A 21,111-nucleotide genomic window follows, 5' to 3' on the forward strand; every position below is an offset into this window, starting at 1 on the left:
GTTGATTGGTGCGCAGTTCGGCTTAGACGCGAAACAGAAAATGAACAGCGTATAGCCATGATGGTGATGATGCTGGTGATGACGACGGTGCTGATGCACGCACGCACGCACGCACATACACGCATACACTATTTTCCATATCCCTTCGTTGCAATGTGGATTATTTGTGTGTGTGTGTGTTTTCAGTGTATTTTGCATTGAAACGACAGCAGACCGTTGAAGCTCCCAATGTTGATTCCCCGTAGAGAGAAGGCAAACATGGCTGAGTGTTTTTTTTTTTAATTCCCAAGTGAGAAAGCACGGTACTTCCCCCTCACCTGTGACTCATTGCATCTCAAACATATAGAGGAGGGGCTGCGTTCTTGCATTTTATATATTTACATGAACATACAGCGGGGGGAGGAGGAAGCAAATGATCTGTTTCTTTGCTTTTGCTGAGTAAATGAATATCTTTGTTTTGTTCTGTACAACACTGCCAACATGACTCATAAATATTCATATTGTCATATATTTGCAGAACATGAAAAAATGGTCAAAATACCAATAACAATGCTCAGGTTTAATGTCTTTTGATAATTTGCACTACTACTATCAACAATAAAGTGAATCTGTTCCACTCTCGCAGCGAAAAGTTTTTTTAACAAGGAGAAATATCACTTCATAACATTGTACTACATAAGGAATAGTGTAATAACATAACTACATAATCGAATGTAAGCAATAAACACTTTACATTTTAGATATTTTAATGGCATAAAAAAACATATTTTAATGGCAAAAACACGAGTTCCAGGGATTCCCAACGTGCGACACAAACTCCCTCTAGTGGTACACAAAAGAATTGCCAAATTAAATGTGCAAGCTGTGCATAATGTTCCGGTCGGTGGCTTCAAGCGAATTTTCACTTATTCGTCCTTCTCATCTTTCGTGAAGCTCGGCATGTATTTGCGCAGTTACGTCGACTTTATGTAATCACGTCGCGCAAATATTATAATTTGCGTCTGGTGTGAACGCCTACGATGCTACTGTGTTTTTAATGTGGGTCACGGTGGTGGTACTTGGAAACCCGAGTTTTTGCTTACCTCAAACCCAAAAATATATAAATATAATAATGGCACATTATTGCATAGAAATCTTGGTTTTAGTAGTTGAATGTTATACTTCATTTCTGATGGCTACAATTTGTGTGAAAGTGAATTCTGATTGAAAGTCCTCGAATCCACTTCAAAATGGTACATTGTCAAGTGGACTGAAATGGAAAAAGTTGTCATTAAAGAAAGCACTTTGCTCGGCTGGATGCTTGGAGCGCTCTATTGACCATTTTCGCAATCATCCGATTTGTTGCATGAAAACACGGTGGCCGTAACCCGAGGAGCTTGTCAATGCCGGAAAAATGTCACTTATTCGCTCCACGTCGGCGAACATGACGTTAACGCAGCACGCTAGAGGTCATAAGCACTTTTTTGATGCAGTGGCTGTTCTATAGGCTTCGAGTGACCACCGATGCGTCTCTCCCATAGGTGAAACAGATCATGGAGGAGGCAGTGACGAGGAAATTTGTGCACGCCGACAGCAGTCACATAGTTTCCTTCTGCGGTAAATGTTTTTTTTTTTGCATATTGTCTTGGAGTTTGCTGTGTTATTGTTCTGCATCTATCATCATTGGAAGGCCTCAACATGCCCGAAAACTCAATTTTTACAAGCGCGTGTATCCTGGTGAAACCCCCCAATGAAGTGTATCTGTATCTTAGATTGCGTTGGACAGTTAGAAAATAAAAGCCCCTGACACCAGTTTCATGGATTGCCCCAAAATTTGGTGGACGTGTCTATCATAACAGTGCGCATGAAAAGGTCTCAAGCACGCATGCTGAACACGCAGGTTGAACAGGAGGTTGGCTATTTTTGGTTGAAGGGGGACGAATTGGTAAACGTCTAGTCGGAGAGAAGAAGCAGGTATCCTAGACAGATTATTTTTTGTATTTATTTTTTTCTGAGTTATCGCTTCACAAAATTGGCAATGAAAACGCACCCTTGTTACATCCAGGTCCAGTACCATTCCAGAAAGCGCAAACTCCGACATCACAGTCATTAATGAGTGACATTTTTGAATGCATTTGAATGCGTGCGTAGCTGTCGTGGAGGCCTGCGTGCTGCACGGGCTGAAGCGACGTATCGCGGGACTGCTGTGCAGCAACAAGGTGGCGGCGCTCTTCCTGAAAGTGGCCAAAAGCTTCATGCCCGCGGAGCAACTGTGCCACAAGGTCCAAGAGCTGGAGCAACTCGTAGAAAACAGGTTTGGCTGTTCAATTGAGGTGGAATAAGTATGCGTGGGTATGAAATGTGTCGCAATGAGTGTATTATCTTTTCAGGAAAGAAAGAAATGTAAGAATTAGACACCGCTGCCCTATTTCAGCCTCTACCGGGTCAAATACAGTATGCCATGTATGGGGAAGGGTTGGAACATGTTTTAAAATATTTAAACTGCCCGATTTGACACACAACAGACAGAGGTTAGTTTATTGACTAAACAGTGGACTTAACCAAGGTCCAATGCTTCCTGCAGTTTCAAGTTTTTTTTTTTTTTTTTTTTTTTTAAACCAATCACATTCAGCAGGGTTTGTAAATTTACAAATGTGTTTAAATGTACCTAAAATACAAAAACTAGAGGTTCCGTGGAATGACAGTCCTTTTTAACGATGATATTGCCATCAATAGGATGTGGTATCTTAACGTGTGCCTTGCAGCAAACAGAACAATTCCTCGCCGAACAACGAGCGCAGACGGCAGTCCAAGTTGAACCACCTCCCGCCTCAGGCCCTCAAGCACTTGTGGATCCGAACGGCTCTGCTGGAGAAGCTCCTGGACAAGATCATCCTGTATTTAGTGGAGAACGCCAGGTATCGATATACAGTACATCATTTGTAAGGCATACCGTATGTATTGGTCCAACTGTTCTTCAACACGTCTAAATGAGCTGTGTTATTGCCTGCAGTGCTTTTTATGAGAAAGAAGCCATGCTGATGGATCCTGTGGATGGGCAGATTCTCGCATCATTATTGGGTAATTGCTGTTAACATTCTAGCCATTTACGTTATTGCCCAGTTGCAATGGATTCAAACACAACCACACCCAAAAAAAAATGAGCGTCTCGTTACGGAGGTTTGCAAATTTTGGGAATCGTTTTCCCCCCAAAATAGTGAAACTCCACCAATTTGCGGTTGTCTGTGGAAATGTTTGCCTATTCGTGGCTTTTGTGCTCTTTTCCGTAACACACTTGGATGCCGTCAAAGCCCTGGTTAGTAGGAAAGTCCTCATAGAAGTATGCATGTTGAGGTGATAAATCAACTACGAGAAAATATATTTGTATGTTTGGGATGAGACGTTTGGCCTGGGTTGTTCGCGTAATTAGTGGAAAGCTTTCGCTGCAGTTCCACTTTTAAAAGCGTGCGGATTGCTCAGCCGTTATCAGTATTCTGCTCAAATTCCCCGGATGAATATGCTGCTCATAACTTGCGTATGTCACAGGGGCATTTTCTGTGTTTTTGGTTAGCCTTTTGTCCTGTTCTGTGACCTCGTCTTACAGTCGGTCCCTGTGCATTGGAGTACACCCAAGTCAAGACCGCCGACCATTTCTGGACGGACCCATCAGCTGACGAGCTCGTACAGAGGCACCGCATCCACAGCGGCCGCTGTCGACAGGATTCTCCCTCCAGGAGGCCTGCGCTGGTTAGTAATAATTCAGTGAGTGGCGATTTAAATCTCTAATCCTCATTTTGCCATGTGATAGATTCAAAAGAGACAGTCCAGTGGCAGCATGGACGATCGCCCTCTGGTGTGGGCGAGGGAGTATGTGGAATCACTGCACCAGAACTCCAGAGCCACGCTGCTATTTGGCAAGAACAATGTCCTGGTGCAGCCGGTACGTCTTAGGTTGTTCCTTATTTACCTTGCAGGTCCAAGTGCCTAATCCCAATGTCATGCCAATATCACATTTGGAAGGGGTCAGATTCCATTTGTTTTTCTTTATGCCATCATCATGCATACCCTTTACCACTTGAGTGGAAAAATAAATCAATAAATAAATCAATAAAATACATCGGGACTTGTCACTTGAACAGTGCAGTGTGAATCCAGCATTGTACACATTATGAAAAACCTGAGATTCAAGACGAGAGGTGCACCAAACATGGCCCTCCGGACTCGTGTTGTACCGAACGATTGCCCCTCAACTGACTTGCATGTTGCTACCATGCGTCTCCAGAGGGATGACATAGAGGCCATCCCGGGCTACCTCTCTCTGCATCAAACGGGAGAGCTGATGACACTTAAATGGACACCCAATCAGTTGATGAATGGCAATGTGGGGGAGCTGGATTCCGAGAAGAGGTGCGCCTATAACTAACAGCCGAGTCAGTCTAATCAGGACAACATGTTCACATTATGGGTTTTTCCCCCTTCAGCGTCTACTGGGATTACGCCATGACGATTCGCTTGGACGAGATAGTGTATCTCCACTGTCATCAGCAAGGTAATTTATTTTGGAGGTTGTGGTGTTAATTGCGACTAGCTTTGAAACCGTTCTTCCCAGTGGACAGTGGTGGAACCCTGGTGTTGGTAAGCCAGGATGGCATCCAGAGGCCCCCCTTGCACTTCCCCAAAGGAGGCCACCTACTCCAGTTTCTCACCTGCCTAGAGACGGGCCTTCTTCCTCACGGCCAGCTGGAACCACCGCTTTGGAATCAGCGAGGAAAGGTCCGCATTAGTGACTACTTCTTGGACCCCGTACTGGATTCGGCATGGATTAATTGTTTTGTTTTCATTCATAGGGAAAGGTTTTCCCCAAATTGCGCAGGAGGAGCCCGCATAGCTCATGCGACTCGGTGTCTGATAAAGAGGACGACAAAGCCACAGATTACGTGTTTCGGATCCTCTTTCCTGGCAATCAAATAGAGTTCAGTAAGTGTCCAGACTCCATTACACGTTGGTGCAGTCTTCCCCCACTGTTCCATGAGTCCTAAAAATAGGCCTGGTAGCCAACCCCTTGGATTGTTCAGAAATTCAGTCCCTGAAGCCTGTTTCACTGAGCAACACAACATTTGTCTGTCTGCTGATTTGGTTTGGAATAGCCTTTTTGGGTTCATTTCCCAGTGTATGGACTTGGAGCTTTTTGTCTGATTACCACCAAATTTAAACTATGTATACTACCGTGATGGACATGCTAAATTGAGAAAGTCTGACTCACGAGAAAACGCGACCCCACAAGGTGGGAGAAATCTGGTAGGCATTGTCTGCCATGAGTAGAGTTTTCTGGGCACTGAATCTGTGTGTTTTAAGACACCCACAAGAGTCCAGTTGTGGTTAATACTCTGGGAATAATATAATCTGAATGAATGAGGATATTTCCAGCCAGGAGTAGAATCCCAAAGCTCAAGAAGCCATGCCTGAAAAGACAGTTACATTTTGGTTTAAAGTGGTCATTGAAGAACCTGTGGAAATGGACAAAACGACAAACCAAGGGACTTGTTTTCGTCTCTAGCGGTGATGTATAGACGTAATAATTATGTGTACTCATGGAATGATGGTGGGGGTCTGTCGATCCGTGCAGTGCCTTTAGAGCTGATGGACCAGGGTATGAACCTGTGGCAACCGGAAGCCAGGAAGTCCTCTGGCTCCTCCTGCTCACAGACGGGGTCGTCTGACAGCTCTCTGCCAAGTGGCTGCAGTCAGGAACGGTATGAGCACGATGCCTCTTTTCATATAAAGATCTTGGCGTGGATCTCATTAAATCGACTTTACCAGGGCTCCTCTGAAGCTCCTTTGTGACACCATGAAGTACCAGATCATCTCACGCGCATTCTACGGATGTGAGCCCAAATTCCGCTCACCTTCAATCTTTTGTTGAGTAAATCAGCTCTCATACCAGTTTCTTCCCATTCCAGGGCTGGCGTACTGCCGTCACCTGTCTACAGTTCGCACCCACCTCTCTGCTCTGGTCAACACCACTATAGTCTTCCCTGACGTGCCCTCGGATGCACAAGGAGGTCTGTCTGCTGACGTCTGGGCCAGGTTTCTCCAGGACAGCTCTGTAAGATTCTCACGAGGGCTAAAGTGGGGTACATGCGTACTGATTTGCAAAATGGGAGACCCCATATATATGGAAGAAATCTGCTCCTACTGTGTGTGTGGTGTACTCAAGATTATCAACACACCACACAACCATATCCTCCCCCGTAACCAGATGTTTGTAGTATCAAGACTAGTCTCTAAGGGCAGCATGGGGTCACAGGGCACCCAGACTGCTGGGAAAATATAAAAAAAAGCTAGGCTAACTGTTAGCTTGTGTGGTAATTTGATTGCATTTGCAAACTATTGTCATTATTTCAGTGAGACTTGGTACATATGTTACAAACAATCAACACAACCAGTAACTTTCGTCTGGGAGCAGCTTCAGCTCCCTGATTGGTTCTCATTCAGTTTCACATCACCATCACAGAGTCGATGACTCAGTGACTCTGTGTTGACCATGCATTGATTTGCCATTGGAAATACTGGACAGCTTTAACATTTGGGATTCTGTCCGAACAGTTTTCAGAGACGATTGGGGCGGAATCACTCGACACCTGCCGCATCACAGGATAATCAATCAGTATAATCTTTCAGAGATTTCTGATAATTGGGCCTTTGCTGACCTTGTTGGCAAGGGAGGGGAAATGCTGGAATTTAGCCCGATTGCCATGATGTGTGTACCCCGCTTTAGTGACTAAACACAATTTTCAGTATTCGCTCCTTCTCGTTGAATGGTGGGGGGTGGGAAATATCTTTTCAGGCCTACGAGGAGCTTGAAATACACAGGCTGGTGTATTTTGGAGGCGTGGCACCTTCACTGCGCAAGGAAGTCTGGCCCTTCCTGTTGGGACACTACCGGTTCACAATGACTGAAAAATGCAGGCTAGAGGTATTTGTACAGCTTTCAAGAATGTTTTGGATGCTGTGGTGATTTTTGGAACATTCGGTTTGTCTGCGTTTCAGGCGGACGAGCAGGTGCGCCTCATGTACGAGCAGACCATGAGGGAGTGGCAAGGCTGCGAGGCCATCGTGCGCCAGAGGGAGCGGGAGAAACACGCAGAAGCCCTCGCCAGGTGTTTGTCCGGCACCAGTGTTGAGCGAGGGCCAGTGGCGGAGCGGGACTCCACCATTAGTACAGATGTAAGATGACTTTGTAGCACGCATGTGGCAAGGGGAACTACAGCGGCCGTAGTACTTTTCTGACTCATAGTTCTGCTTTTCTTTCTAGTCATCACTATGCAGCAGCTCCGATCCGCAGAATACACGGTCACAGAGCGACTCCAGCAGTAGTGCGCCGGTAATGTGCAGCACCTTTACAAGGGTACTCTATGTTAGTTTAAGGAAGCCAAATGTAACTTATTGCTGAGCTAGGGATCCAGTAACACTTGCTGTTTGTCTTAGCTTTTGTCCAGCAGTCACTTACAAATGGTGAGTCTTCACCCAGCCTAGCTTCCACGTCATGGGTGGAGAAACGCGAGTGGTGGGTGGGGGTTTTTATGTGAATTAGCCAAACTGTTGAGTCGCAATCTGCCAAACGTCTTAAGGGCTCACTCGGACACATTGTCAGAAAGGACAGCTAACAAACGATTGATTCATTTCATACAGGATTGGGTGGGCAGGCACTTCAGAGACATATTTGTATGTCAACAATTGAGAGCTGTTCATTTGACCTTTGCATCTAGGAAACGCAAGAAAACAAACATACCAAAACATTAGGCATAACTTTCAGAATTTAGCAGTGCTTTTCTACACTATAACAAATGACAACCATAGTATTATACTTAAGCATTGGGAGATGCGACAAGTTTGTATCCCGAGTACTGATAAGGAGCCCTCATGTTGTAGCTATAGTGTATGATGCATAATTCCCAACAATAGTCTGGAATTGATCAATTGCTTGATTTGTTAAATTTGAGTTTGCTTTTCTTTAGTCACTCACACTTGTTCCATTTGTTAGGTGTTTGCATCAGTTGATGCCATGGAGACGATGGCTGAAGGAGATCAAATAGAGCACAATGGTCCAGTAAAGGACATCCCAGCTGGTCCCTCTGAGTCCAGCGGCCTATCTTGCTCGAATGTGTCGAAACCACCACCAGCTTGTGACAGCTACCTTCTACTAACGGAACCAACTATTGCATCTGCAACCCCTCAGCAGTCAGTGAAGGCATCGGATCACTCGAGTCAGGAATTTATAGACGAATCATTGCCGGACGCGGTTAAGGTACTTGAGTCGACACCCGAGGACAGCCTCAAAATCCAGAGTAATGAAGCCGCTGAAATAAGCAAGCCCCCAGAAGCGGTGGAGAAATCTGCAAACGCAATCATTGACTTCAGAGCTCCACCAGACAATGTCAAGGTTATTACACTTGAAACTGAGATTCAGAATGAATATTTCCAAGCACCACCGCTCGGACAGGCTCTTCAAGCACAAAATAGACGAGCTCAAGAAAAGGATGCGTCAGAAAAAGATATGTCAACAATCAAGACGGATCCAGAGAGTTGCAAAAAAGCAGAAACATTTGACAAGTTGCGCTCGCAATTGCTGGCTGCCTGTCTCTCGGAGGCAGACAAAGCAGAATCCACAGATTCAGGTGCGTCTGAAACCAGAAATGTGTCAGAAATCTCAAACTCACCAGTCAGGCAAGTACTTGACGCTCTGCAGTCGGCATCCCGCGGGAGCTTTTCGCTATCATCTCATACCCGGCAGTCCCCGGATTCGGAGGACTCTCCCTCTGCCCTGGAGATGGAGGACATTCCTGCTGGGGTGGCCTGTCTGAACGTCGAACATCATGCAACATCATGCATGTTGCAACTGAACACCAGGCCCTTGACGGTCCTCGCGGCCCCGCCCGCGTGCCTGGCTCGGAGAGCCAAGATGGCGCCAGAGGACCTTATCCCAGATCCCCAACTGGGCACTGCTTGCAACACCAGTCCAGATGACACTGACCCAGGGCTGTCCGAAGATGAGCCCGATGCGGAAAATGAGTTTGATGCAAAGGCGGTTGTGGAGTCCAAACAGGAAGACTCTTCAGCTCAACAAATGTACTCTGTAAGTTTGAACCGTATACGTAGAGCAGTCATGCAATTGGGAATTTGACTGACATTTTTCTTTGAGGGGAAAAAATGCACGTTTGGCACAAAAAAAACAACCTGTTGCACAAAACTTCACATATTGTGAGCTCAGTAAGCATCTGGCTTCCAAAGACCCTTGCCCCTGTAATTCCCACCCCCTGCAAAAAAAGGCCTGCTAAAGGAATATTTAATGATATATCCTTCAGATTCTTGTAATAAAGGTGATTAGAGTGGAAAAATGTGATGGAAAATGAAACTTCATGACATAGCATAGCAACATAAGGAGCATGTGCATTCAGTACAAAATTCGTGAAAAGTCTGAACGGTTTGGTCTTTGAGTCAATAGGTCATTTAATTTATTATTATTATTTTTTTTTTTATGTAACTAGTCCAGGGGTGTCCAAACGTTTTCCTCAAAGGGCCGCGGAGAGAAGAACGCAAGGGCCACTTTGTCCCTGTCCTGATTTCATTTTTTTTTTTTTTTTTTTTTGCATGTTTGTCATACTCAAATGTTTTCATCAAACAAATTTAAATATTAGTCAAAGACAACACAAGTAAATGCAAAAAGCAGTTTTTGGGGGTTTTTTTTTAAAGGGAGGGGGGGGGGGGGGAATCCAAACAGTACAGTCCACGGCCCGGTGTGAAAAAGTGAGTGCCCCCGAAACCTAATAACTGGTTGGGCCCCCCTTAGCAGCAACAACTGCAATCAAGCGTTTGCATTAATGAGTCTCTTACGGCGCTGTGGAGGAATTTTGGCCCACTCGTCTTTGCAGAATTGTTGTAATTCAGCACAAAAAGATTCAGGACTTTGACGAGGCCACTCCAAAGTTTTCAGCCATTCAGAGGTGGACTTGATGGTGTGTTTTGGATGATTGTCTTGCTGCAGAACCCAAGTTCGTTTCAGCTCGAGGTCACGAACAGTTTGCCGGACATTCTCCTTCAGGATTTTGTGGTAGACAGCAGAATTCATGGTTCCATTTATTACAGCAAGTCTTCCAGGCCCTGAAGTAACAGAACAGCCCCAGGATAGGGTGGTAGGATGTTCTTTTTCTGAAATGCCGTGTTACTTTTACGCCAGATGTAATGGGACACACACCTTCCTTTTATTTGTCTTGTCTTTGACAAATATTTAAATTTGTTTGATTATGGGAAACATTTGAGTGTGACAAACATGCCAAAGAATAAATCAGGAAAGGTAATAAGGCAAATAGTTTAGGATTTCACTATTTTGTATTCGGAGTATTTTGGGGTGGCTAAGGCCCTGTATCCCACTAGATTAGTTCTACCCCCGCACTCATTACAAAGATAAATTTGGTACTATTTACCCATTTAATAGTAATGGTGGTCAGGGGGCTGGCACCCACGGGATGTGGGTGTTCCAACCCCGCCCCCTTACACTTCTGAAATAGCAAATTTCAGAAGCGGCTGACTTCTTTTATCACATCGGCAGCAAGAAACCATGGACATGTACCTCATCAACTTGCATCGGATTGACAAAGACGTCAGACGATGTGACCGTACCTACTGGTACTTCACTCCTGAAAACCTGGACAAGCTAAGGAATATCATGTACAGGTAACAAAGACTGCAGTAGCCACAATGGGACATACTGTACTTGAAAACGAGCTTAAATGTTTCTCTTTACTCATTGGACTGTCTTTTGCAGCTATGTGTGGCAACACCTGGACACAGGTTACGTCCAGGGCATGTGTGACATATTGGCTCCCCTGCTGGTTATTCTGGACAATGGTCAGTGTTTCGTCAATGTGCTCTAATGAGAATTTAGTAGAAAATCGTACAAGCGGTTTGCCACATGCCGTAGGAGGTTAGTGCGTTATCGTTGGGACATAATGGTTTCGTACATTTCATTAGTGGTCTTCTTAAGTGTTTTTCCTATACTCATGATAGAACGACTCTTTCTTGTTCTTAGAGGTGATGGCGTTCAGCTGCTTCACCGAACTGATGAAAAGGATGAACCAGAACTTTCCTCACGGGGGTGCCATGGACTCTCACTTTGCCAACATGCGCTCACTCATTCAGGTATGCGCGTTATGTCAAGGCTAACTGGTGCTTGATTTGTGCTAATGATATTTATACACACTAGATCCTGGATTCGGAGCTGTTTGAGTTGATGCAGCAGAATGGCGACTACACCCACTTCTACTTCTGTTACCGATGGTTCCTGCTGGACTTTAAAAGAGGTGACACATCAATGTAAACATTGCGTGTGATGCTTTGTGAGCTAACCCGCGTTTTTCCATCCAGAAATGGTGTACGATGACGTTTTCTCCGTGTGGGAGACCATCTGGGCGGCGGCGTACACCACTTCAGAGCATTTTGTGCTTTTTATCGCACTCGCACTGGTGGAAATGTACAGGGACATCATCCTGGAGAACAACATGGACTTTACTGACATAATCAAGTTTTTTAATGGTAAGCTATACTATCGTCCTATTATTGAGCGCAGCAAATTCTGTTTGACAGGTGTGGGACAAACTATGACACATTAGAACATTAGTTTGTATATAGTTTATGGGATTGTGTAAAAACTTCTTGTAATACCATCCCCCCACAATGCATTATAGGAAAATAACCCATTCAATTTGGATCTTGGTAAGTCAATGTTCAAGGGATGCAGGTGGGGCAGCATTAGGCAATGTTTTCCTTTGGCATTTCTTAGACTTGAAATCCCCCCCCCCCCCCCCCATCTTCTCAGAAATGGCTGAGCGACACGACATCCCGCGGGTCCTGACGATGGCTCGAGACTTGGTCCACAAAGTGCAGACACTCATAGAAAACAAGTGATCCTGTACTCTGCTCTTCATTTGCCATTTACTTTTAAGTAACATTCACCACACACACACACCATTAAAAAAAAAATAATAATAATAATATGTTAAATGCAGTAAGGGTCTTAAGTGGTTAAAACTGATTGTCAGTCGAAGACTTTGTTGCTCATCTCTACTGAGGGAGACAATAAAGGCCAGTACATTGATTTTTAAGTGTTATTCACCGAGTGAATGTACCCTTTTTGAAACGGCTTCAGGATGTTAGTTTTGCCTTAAATGTTGCCATTTTTTTCAGGGATACAACAAAGTTTAATCTTAAATCGTACCTTTCTGTCTTGTGATGCTTGTTGGGTTTCCATCATGGGGGGGGGGACCAAGGGGAGCTTGGTGAATCCAAGTTGCACATCTGATTCCTGATGTGGTTGTCAATAATCATCACTTGGCAGCCATCTTGCATTTGTAGATCCTTGGTGCTTCTAATTTTCATAATCAACGCTTTCTCATTAAAACCACTCATTTTGTTTTCTGTACCACTTGTCCATAACATTATCATTCGACAATTATCATTTTGGTGTGTGTGTCCCCCTGCTCTTGGGCCATTTTAAATTGACAATTTTCTTTCATTTTGAGACTCCTCACTTTTGTTCCCTGTACAACTTAATTGTACATGTAACATACTACCATTTTCATGTTGGTGCTCACCTGCTCTTTGGGATGTTTTTGTGATCAATTAAGACCATACGATCTTGCTTTTAAGGGAAACTTCTCACATTTGCGTGTAAGCTTCTCAGTGGTTTGTTTGTGGTCATGCAATTATATTTTAAGATTTTGACCGGGCTCATGTTGCCCCTGAACCCAAATCAAATGTGATGTGTCCACATGGGTCGGGGGCAATGTGGATTAGTTTGGCGAAACCCCCATGAATAATCTATCGCTAATCATTTAAATAGCTTAAACTATCAAAATGATCTAACATTTCAATGGCTGCCAATCAGCTCCAAAGCCTTGTTTGGTGTCAGGAATGTTTCACGATCATTGCTAAAGTGTCTCCATGCATTTCTCAGAAACACACTCGTGTTGTGTGTGTGTGCGTGCGTGTGTGTACGGATTGCTGTGTTCCTTTTGTCAGACGTGCTGTATACAATAAGACCCACTGTACAAAAGCTAGCACATTAAATGCAATACAATGTCAAAACATGGGCTTTATCTGATTATCATGAACAGAGCTCAGAAAAAATAAAAATGAAAAAATAAAAATCCCATTGGAGACAAATTTATTTTTTTTTCTGTCTTAAATGTAACCTGTTAGAATTTATTTAGTGTGAATTAAAATCTATTTTGCATTTTATGTGGCTTGTTTTTTGGTCAAACTAAAACAAAAAGGACTAATAAGACACTTTTAGAAGTGAAGCAAATTTTTTGACTAAACGTTAATCCAGTGGCCTTTGAAAGTGAACCTTTTCTGGGAAAATTTGCTTCTAAAGTCAAACCATGTGACATTACATGGAACACCAGCTCAGCAAGCATCAAAAGGATAGAGATCAATATTTTCTTTTCTTGAGTCATGGACCAGGGATGGCAAAAATGTCTTAAAACCTGAAATTGGCAATTTGACAATTGGCTCCCATCTTTGGAATTTTTGATAAAGAAAAATCAATAAGCACTTAAAACACCTAAAATCCTCCATAACAAAAATGAGAAAACAATTACTTCAGTACATGACTTATTCTACTGCCCACAATGTTCTTTTCATGTTCCATTTGTGCTATTTAAGTCTGTTTTTGGGGGGAAGGTGATGCACATTTGAAATGTTACATTAGCTTTGACACGTCGGCTTGGAATACACTTCCAAATTTCAGCCTGTTCAAGCTTATTGGTGGGTATTTTTAACTGAAATTGGAAGTGGAAATGGGGTTCCCCGAATTGATGAAAGCGCAGCGATGTCGAGAAATATTGGGTTATCCCGTTTTACTCCAATTTGAATTATTGGTATAATAATTTTGTTGATGTTCTGAGCCAAAATTTGATGTGCTAGTGAGCTTCAGATGCGCCACTGCTAAACGATGGCCTCCAGCATCCCGCATTTCATTCAATTTGAGATGAGCAAATCGAGTTTTGAGCTAATTCATGGAAATGTTTTACTTATAAGTCAAGGTACCAATGTAGCTGCATTTTACAGTGGTTAACGGAATTGAGTTTTTCCTGTGGAAAAAAAACAGTTAACTGTAAACTTCTACTGTAATTCAAATAAAGTTTTGAATTAATGACAAAGCCGTACGTAGTAAAGATTTTGTTAGTAAAGAAAAAGATGCACACAAGATGATAATTTCAACTACTTCAGTCAGATGCTCATAAAAAAAAAACAGCACAAGGTGCAGTCAACATTTGAAAAGTTTCACTAATTTGTTCTGCATCAGAAGATATTGATTAGGTTGAGATTCTGCACAAAAACAATTTTCTAAAGATAAAGCTGCAAAAAATGTGACTGCTTGATATTCTAACATCGTGAGAACTTGTTTAAGCAAACTAATTTACTATGCATATCAAATGGGTCAAAATTCTTCTGAGACCGCAAAGGTATTTAAAAAAAAAAAAAAAGAAAAAAAGGGGGGGGGGGTGGCGCCATGGAATGTATGCAGCAAGACACAATGCGACTTACGATGGCTGTGGTAGAAAAATAAAAAGATTGCAAAACGTTCTTGGTTTCCTCGATGAATCCTCCTGAGCGTTTAGCGGTAGTGACGGGGCGGTGGGCTGTGGTGGGATGGTCCGTGTCTCCTAGGCGGACTATGGCGTGACATGCGAGGAGGGGACTGGTAGCGTGGTGGCGGCGATCCTCGGTAGGGCGGGGAAAACCGACCTCTGGATCTGGAGCGGGACCGCGAGCGACTCCAGTTGGGGGTGCCTCTATCCTCGTAGACGCGGATGTAAGCCGTCTCACCCTGCAAACGAGCAAACAGTAAATGTGCGCTCCAGCGGCGGCGGGGGCACATTACCACAGGGTCTTCCACTCACTTGGTGAGACCGGAACTCCGTACGATCCAGTCGGCGCAATGCATACTCCATGTCCTCTCGACGGAGAAACTCCACCACACCCTCCCCGTCGCGCTGCACGTCGGCAAAACAGACGTCGCCCGCCTCGCGCATGTGATCCTTCAGATCCTGCCAACTGCCGCTCGGCGGTAATCCTGAGACGGCAAACACCGATTACGAAATGAAAAGGCATAAAATAATCTCTTAATCAACCACATTGTGAGCCACCACATTAATCCCAACTAACCCTTGCGAGATGCAATTCTACGAACCTCTCCAATAATTTAATAGAGCTGGACTTTGACATTTGGGGACAACTGTAAAGGTCTTAAACTTTAAGGGTTCGCCTGATACAAGGGGGTCAAAAGATAAGACAAGACAAGGACAAAGTTAAGACCTACCAGTCGCTGGTTTGGTGATTATGCAGATTTCAGTAACTTGATGTCAACTTGGTATCCACTTTAGCCACTTTGACCTGCAGTCCACCATGACAGAAATGCACCTCTCTAAGACGTCCATATATTTGTCCTTCCGGTCTGCCACACATGATTTCCTTCAGTCCGCCATCAGAAAGACCTGCCTTTGACTTGTGACATCCATCTACTGGTCTCTTTGCCTTTCAGTCCACCATGAGAGAGTGAGCGACATCTGCCTACGATTCATGACTTCCAACAAGTCCCATCATACCGCAGTCCGCCAAGAGAAACGTCAATGACTGTATTCCGCTTTCCTACTTGTCCTGTTACGCTGCAGTCCGCCATGCGCGAAGAAAACATTTCCTACGACTTTTTACATTCTTCTTACTAGTGGACCCTTTGTCTTTCAGTCCGCACTTTGCAAGACCTGCCTATGACTCAAGACATCCAGCTAGTAGTCCCTTTGTCGTCCGGCCCGTCATGGGAGAGCAAAATATCTGCCCATGATACAGGACTTGCACCCACGGGTCCCTTTTTTGCCGCAGTCCGCCATGAAAAAGAAAAACATCCGCCAATGATTTTATACATCCTTCCTACTAGCCTCTTCAGTCCATTATAACAAAGGCGGACCACCAATGACTCAAAGTCCATCCACTTGCCGCTTTGTCCTCACGAGCTCCATGAGTAAGTGAGACCTATCTGCCTATTATTCATGCCTTCCGTCTACAAGTCAGACGACTACGACATCAGCTTATGACTCCATGTCCTCCTTTATACCGGGCTCTCTCCTTCAGTCCATCCTAATGAAAGCACAGGGACGTCTGCCCCAGATTCACGACTTGGATTTACTAGTCTGAAGTCCGCCATGGGAAAAGAAACAAACTCACTAAATGTCCACCTTCCTAACAGTATTTTTGTCCTCCAGTCCGCCATGAAAGAGCAAGCATACCTACAATTCATGATTTTCTCTACTCGTCCCTTTACACTGAAGTCCGCCAGAGGAGAAAGAAACATATGCCTCTGAATATCCACTTTCCTACCAGTCCTTTTGTCCTGTGATGCGCCTTGAACAGAAAACTTGACAGTGACTGTAAATCCATTTTTCTCCTAGTCCCTTTATGCTCAGTCCGCCTTGGATGAAAGAAAAAAACTGACAATGACCTTGGCCGTCCGCCTTCGACCTTCAGTCCAACGGTAGCTAGACCTGCATACGACTCTTCACATCCATCAGATCTGCCCATGACTCTTGACGTCCACTTTCCCTCCGACTCGGCCCTAAAGACAGACGGACACGCCTGCCTACGATTCTTGCTTTGCATCTTACTACACCGCGTGCAGAATTATGAGCCAACTCTCATTTTTGAGTATTATTTTTCGCACCCACCACAGCTTTAGGATAATCAAAAACGGTAATAACGTTTAATAAAGTAAAAGTGAGGCTTAGGCTTTCTTAGAATAATAATCTGTGGACTATTATTAGGCAACTGTTGGTGTGCACAATTATTACCCAACTAATGAAATACATGGTCCCCACCACAATTTTTTTTGTTTTAGTGAGAATTGTAAACAACTCAAAACTCACCAATAGAAAGTCATTTTAAAAATATATTGGTGACCAATATAGCCACTCTTTAATAACAGTGATAAGTCTTCCATCCATGGATTCCGTCAGTTTCTTATTTGTAGTCGAGGTTTGTGTGTAGCAGAAACCAGGCTTCCAGACATGGCCGCGAGGTGAACCGTTTTCCTTCACTGTATGTCTCCCGCTGGTGAGGCTTTGTAAAGCGCTTTGGGCACTGTGATGGTGTAGATAAACCGCTATATAAGTGCAGCCCATTTACCATAAGAACGGCCTACAAGTTCTCAATTGGGTTCAGGTCGGGTGAGGAAGGGGGCCATGTCATCGGTTTTTCATCTTTCAAGCCTTTACTGGCCAGCCACACAGGAGTACAGTACTTGAATGCATGAGCTGGAGCATTGTGCTGCATTTAAAAAAGAAAAAAAAAAAAAGTATATGAAAGTCGACTTCTTCCTGTACGACTGCCTAAAGCGTCCCCTAAAAACTGCCAGAATGTTTAGGAGTTCATTTTGAGCCTCTCTTCAACCCAAAAAGGTCCAACCAGCTCTTTAATAGTACCAGTCCATACCAGTATCTCACCTCCACTTTGCTGGCGTCTTGAGTCAAAGTGGAGCTCTGTGCCCATTAGTGATCCAGCCACAGACTCGTCCTTCTGGTTTCATCAGTTTGATGGTTATGTGATCACGTCCCAATATCTTAGCTATTTCAAGAGTGCGGCATCCTTCTGAGACTTGATATTTGAATCTTTGAGTCACTTAAATCTTATTTTTTGCCCCATTTTGTCTAAAGGGGCTGCCTAGTAATTATGCACACCTTTAAATAGTGTGTGATCTCCTGAGGCCACACCCACACATTACACAGCCCCTGCTATGCTTAAACCCATTAAGCATTCAGGTTTTTCCAGCTGGGAGCTAGGAAATATGCCTAAAAGTCATGACATGGTCAAAGTACTTGCCTAATAATCCTGCACACAGTGTAGTCTCTTTGTCATCAGGTCCGCCATGAGAGACGCATCTGCCATCAATTTATGACTTCTAAATACAAGTCCATTCATGCCGTCATCCGCCGAGGGAGGTCGAGAGACATCTAAGACTCGGCACGTCCACTTCCTAGTGGTCCACTTGACCTCCAAGGGCTACTTATTAACGGGCTACAACTGTAGATGTCCACCTACCGGTCACTATTACACGGAACTCAGACCTCCGTGTCGGGGGTCCGAATCTTCCTCTGGGTCCGTCTCCTCTATCACCACCGCCACCTCCCATTGGATTAAATTTACTAGAGGATCGAGGATACTCCACACGCAGTTTAGAGTCTCCATATTCATATCCGTTCCTTCCATAGACGGCATCGTCCGCATCCCTAAGAGAAGAGAGCACAGAACTCCTTACCAACGTGGGCTGGTTGCAGACATTTGGCGGATCCACTTCCCGCTGGCAGTCACTTGAGATGCTAGAACAAAAAAAATTTGATACCCGACAAGGGGACGAAGCTGGACCTGTCCCCAAAACTCACCGTGGGTCTTCAAATCGGATAAAGGCAAACGGTATAGTGCCTCGGTTGTTCTTCAATTCAATCTCACGGATTTTTCCATATTTGTAGAAAAGATCCTCAACATCCCTCTCCTGGACGTCCATGGGAAGATTCCCGACATAGATCCGGCCCTCTGACATGGTGAAGGAATAAGCTGCACTGCTGCTGACACAGAGAGGGAATGGGGGGCACCTGTTGACTTTAAGTTTACTTATTGCTTTTGTCGCAGTAGTTGGTATCCTAATGCTAGTCCAATCCTTCAATTCCTTATTTTAGTCACCAATAAAAAAGATAAACCAAGGCTTGTCGTGATTGGATGATGAGCTCAAGGCAAAGGGGAGAGTACCGAGAATCCAGACCTGAAAGTTTTAAAACACAGTTAAGGTAAAACACTTATGGTATGCAGCTTGAAACATTGAGTACCATTGGATCAGAATGCACAATTTTGATTGCATTGAGCAAAAAAAAAAGACCCTTGGACAATCTTCACATTTTTAATTGTTCATACCATGACAAATTTATTTTATCTATGAATGTTCCGATCACATTTTTTGCACCAGAGTGAGTCTTTTGATCTGCAGATACCAAGTCCTGATCATATACCTCGACAGTGCATTCAAATTTTCTATACAATTTACAAACGCCCCTCAAATAATTCTACGCGAGTAGGACCATTTTTCAAATCCGTAAGTCCATCTTTAACATATTTTTGTCAATGCTTCTGTCAAATTCGATGTAAACTGGTCAATGCAGAGAGAATTTTTTTGGAGTGGCTTTCACAGCTGACCACATCAGTTTCATGTGATGTTACTCGGACCTGCTGCTATGATGGCTCATTTTGTCGCTTCCAACGCAAATTTCATGAATTTTATCAACTACTACTGCCTATTAACTGTGCTCTTTTTATTCCTCCAATGTCTTTTAACAACTTGTGGATGTTTTTTTTCTTCTTTTTAATCCACGCTTGAGTGCCAAATTAAACCACACATCACTTGACCATGATCCGCAAAAATTTTTGGGCTCAACTATTTTGTAAACCTGGGCACTTTGCTTTCTATAATCACTTAAAGGTTTAGGAGTTTTGTGGCTCTCTTAGCTGTTTTATTTCATGGTATATGGACAAATATATGTACACATAAAAACTTATAGCAATAAGTCATATGGTCTTATTGGCTGTATTTTGCTACATTTATATTGCTTGGCACTTTTACATTACTTTACTAAAAGGTCCAGATTTTGCTATGTTGAAAAATCTAAATTTATTTTTGATTGCAGTTTTCAAATTATCATTGGCTATTGTTTTAAGCAGTGACTGGAATTAATGACTTAATCAAAAATAATTCTCATTTTTATGTTGTCTGGTACTGTGCTGAGCATGCTTTTTAATGATACCAGCATGTTTGAAGCGGGTTAAGAAAGTTAAAAGTTTGAAACTCGGATTTAACAAAAAAAGGTCGCACCTTAAATCTCGACCCCTATTGTACTTTGACCAGAAAGTAGTGCATTTTCACTGGTTTTAAAAAGTCATAGCTTTTTAAGTATTTGTGAGAGGAAATAAGATCACTGGAGTATTCTTTAAAAGCTCGTTCTGATAATGCTCGTTTCATGTAAAGCCAATGTTTTGTATTTTACTAACATACCCACTAAGGCTAGCACGTTCACAAAGGCAGACGTCGGCCTCGCCTGATTCGAAGCAACGTTGCTAACGAAGTCGGTCGTCACGCTCGCGTCATTTGCTAAAATGAGTCCGCTTTCAAAGCCGCATCTCTTCACGCAATTTTATAAGAGCAACTAAACTACAAAACGGGCGAAAATAACATAATGCGAACGAATGGCGAGATGCGAATACAAGTCGAGTATTCTTCATTTCGGGCTGCTAACTGAGCTAGCGTGAAATACACGTTGCCTTCACGCAATAACCCACCGAGTCGCAAAGTGTTAAGTTACACTTAACAACAATACAATCTTGATTAAAAAACTTGACGTGTCGATTAATTACCGTTTAGGATGAACAGAACGCGTTTTTCTTTGTGGCGCCGACGCTACCAGCTCGAGCCTCGCTCCGTTCCGTATAAGCTCGCTAGCTAGCCAGCACAGCCCGCGGCAGCGCGCCTGACTTCTTCTTCTACGGTTTATTCCAGCCAGAAAGAAAGGGACGTTCTTCTTCTGCGATTTTTATCCCCGTCAGATGGATGTGCTGCCATCTTCGGAAGAGAGTAGTATTTCTTGAAAATGAATGAATGAATGAATGAAATAAAATACACAATACCTGATTTGTTAACTTGCTGCAACGAAACAAACCAAAAAAATACTTCTATGCCCACAAAGTACTTTTCCTCTTTTATTAGCTTTGTATCAACATAGCTGGAAATAACACCTTTGAATTTGACTATTTACCCTGCACTGCCGTAACAATTTCTGATGATAAAATGACTATCTATCTATCTATCTATCTATCTATCTATCTATCTATTTTCATTAATTTTATTCAATTAGCTATTTATCTGAATGTACAAAGGAGGTGTGATTTCTTCTGTGACATGTTTAATAAAGTTAAAACATGTTTTTATTCATTTTAGGTAATCTCTCCTTGTGTGCAGCTTTACACTGGACGACTGGAACA

General features: G+C 43.4%; 2 protein-coding genes across 4 annotated transcripts in view; one reads left to right on the forward strand and one right to left on the reverse strand.

The window, feature by feature from the left end:
• sgsm1b (small G protein signaling modulator 1b) overlaps window positions 1-18,651 on the forward strand; it is a 19,083-nt gene extending 432 nt beyond the window's left edge. The window contains exons 3-25 of one of the 2 annotated variants that reach the window (XM_061698402.1): window positions 1,521-1,596; window positions 2,131-2,293; window positions 2,745-2,897; window positions 2,993-3,060; window positions 3,584-3,726; window positions 3,788-3,919; window positions 4,262-4,386; window positions 4,461-4,528; window positions 4,589-4,752; window positions 4,827-4,956; window positions 5,606-5,732; window positions 5,800-5,864; window positions 5,940-6,085; window positions 6,827-6,955; window positions 7,030-7,206; window positions 7,295-7,363; window positions 8,024-9,115; window positions 10,589-10,713; window positions 10,805-10,887; window positions 11,069-11,178; window positions 11,243-11,339; window positions 11,404-11,571; window positions 11,724-11,842. In XM_061698402.1, the coding sequence (XP_061554386.1) occupies window positions 1,521-1,596; window positions 2,131-2,293; window positions 2,745-2,897; window positions 2,993-3,060; window positions 3,584-3,726; window positions 3,788-3,919; window positions 4,262-4,386; window positions 4,461-4,528; window positions 4,589-4,752; window positions 4,827-4,956; window positions 5,606-5,732; window positions 5,800-5,864; window positions 5,940-6,085; window positions 6,827-6,955; window positions 7,030-7,206; window positions 7,295-7,363; window positions 8,024-9,115; window positions 10,589-10,713; window positions 10,805-10,887; window positions 11,069-11,178; window positions 11,243-11,339; window positions 11,404-11,571; window positions 11,724-11,731 (3,618 nt within the window). In that variant the 3' untranslated portion in view covers window positions 11,732-11,842. The other variant, XM_061698401.1, reaches the window with a different exon arrangement.
• srsf9 (serine and arginine rich splicing factor 9) lies at window positions 13,117-20,623 on the reverse strand. 2 transcript variants are annotated; one of them, XM_061698406.1, is made up of 5 exons: window positions 20,488-20,623; window positions 18,471-18,650; window positions 18,130-18,317; window positions 14,943-15,115; window positions 13,117-14,869 (listed from the first exon to the last, which is right to left on the reverse strand). In XM_061698406.1, the coding sequence occupies exons 2-5, from the start codon at window positions 18,626-18,628 to the stop codon at window positions 14,657-14,659; spliced, it is 732 nt and encodes a 243-aa protein (XP_061554390.1). In that variant the 5' UTR covers window positions 18,629-18,650; window positions 20,488-20,623; the 3' UTR covers window positions 13,117-14,656. The 2 variants fall into 2 exon arrangements, with proteins under 2 accessions (XP_061554390.1, XP_061554391.1); XM_061698407.1 differs by having other exon boundaries at window positions 18,471-18,847.
• Window positions 20,624-21,111: the final 488 nt, after the last annotated feature.

The sequence above is a fragment of the Phycodurus eques genome, chromosome 15 (assembly GCF_024500275.1).
Source record: "Phycodurus eques isolate BA_2022a chromosome 15, UOR_Pequ_1.1, whole genome shotgun sequence".
In the NCBI taxonomy this organism is placed as follows: domain Eukaryota; kingdom Metazoa; phylum Chordata; class Actinopteri; order Syngnathiformes; family Syngnathidae; genus Phycodurus; species Phycodurus eques.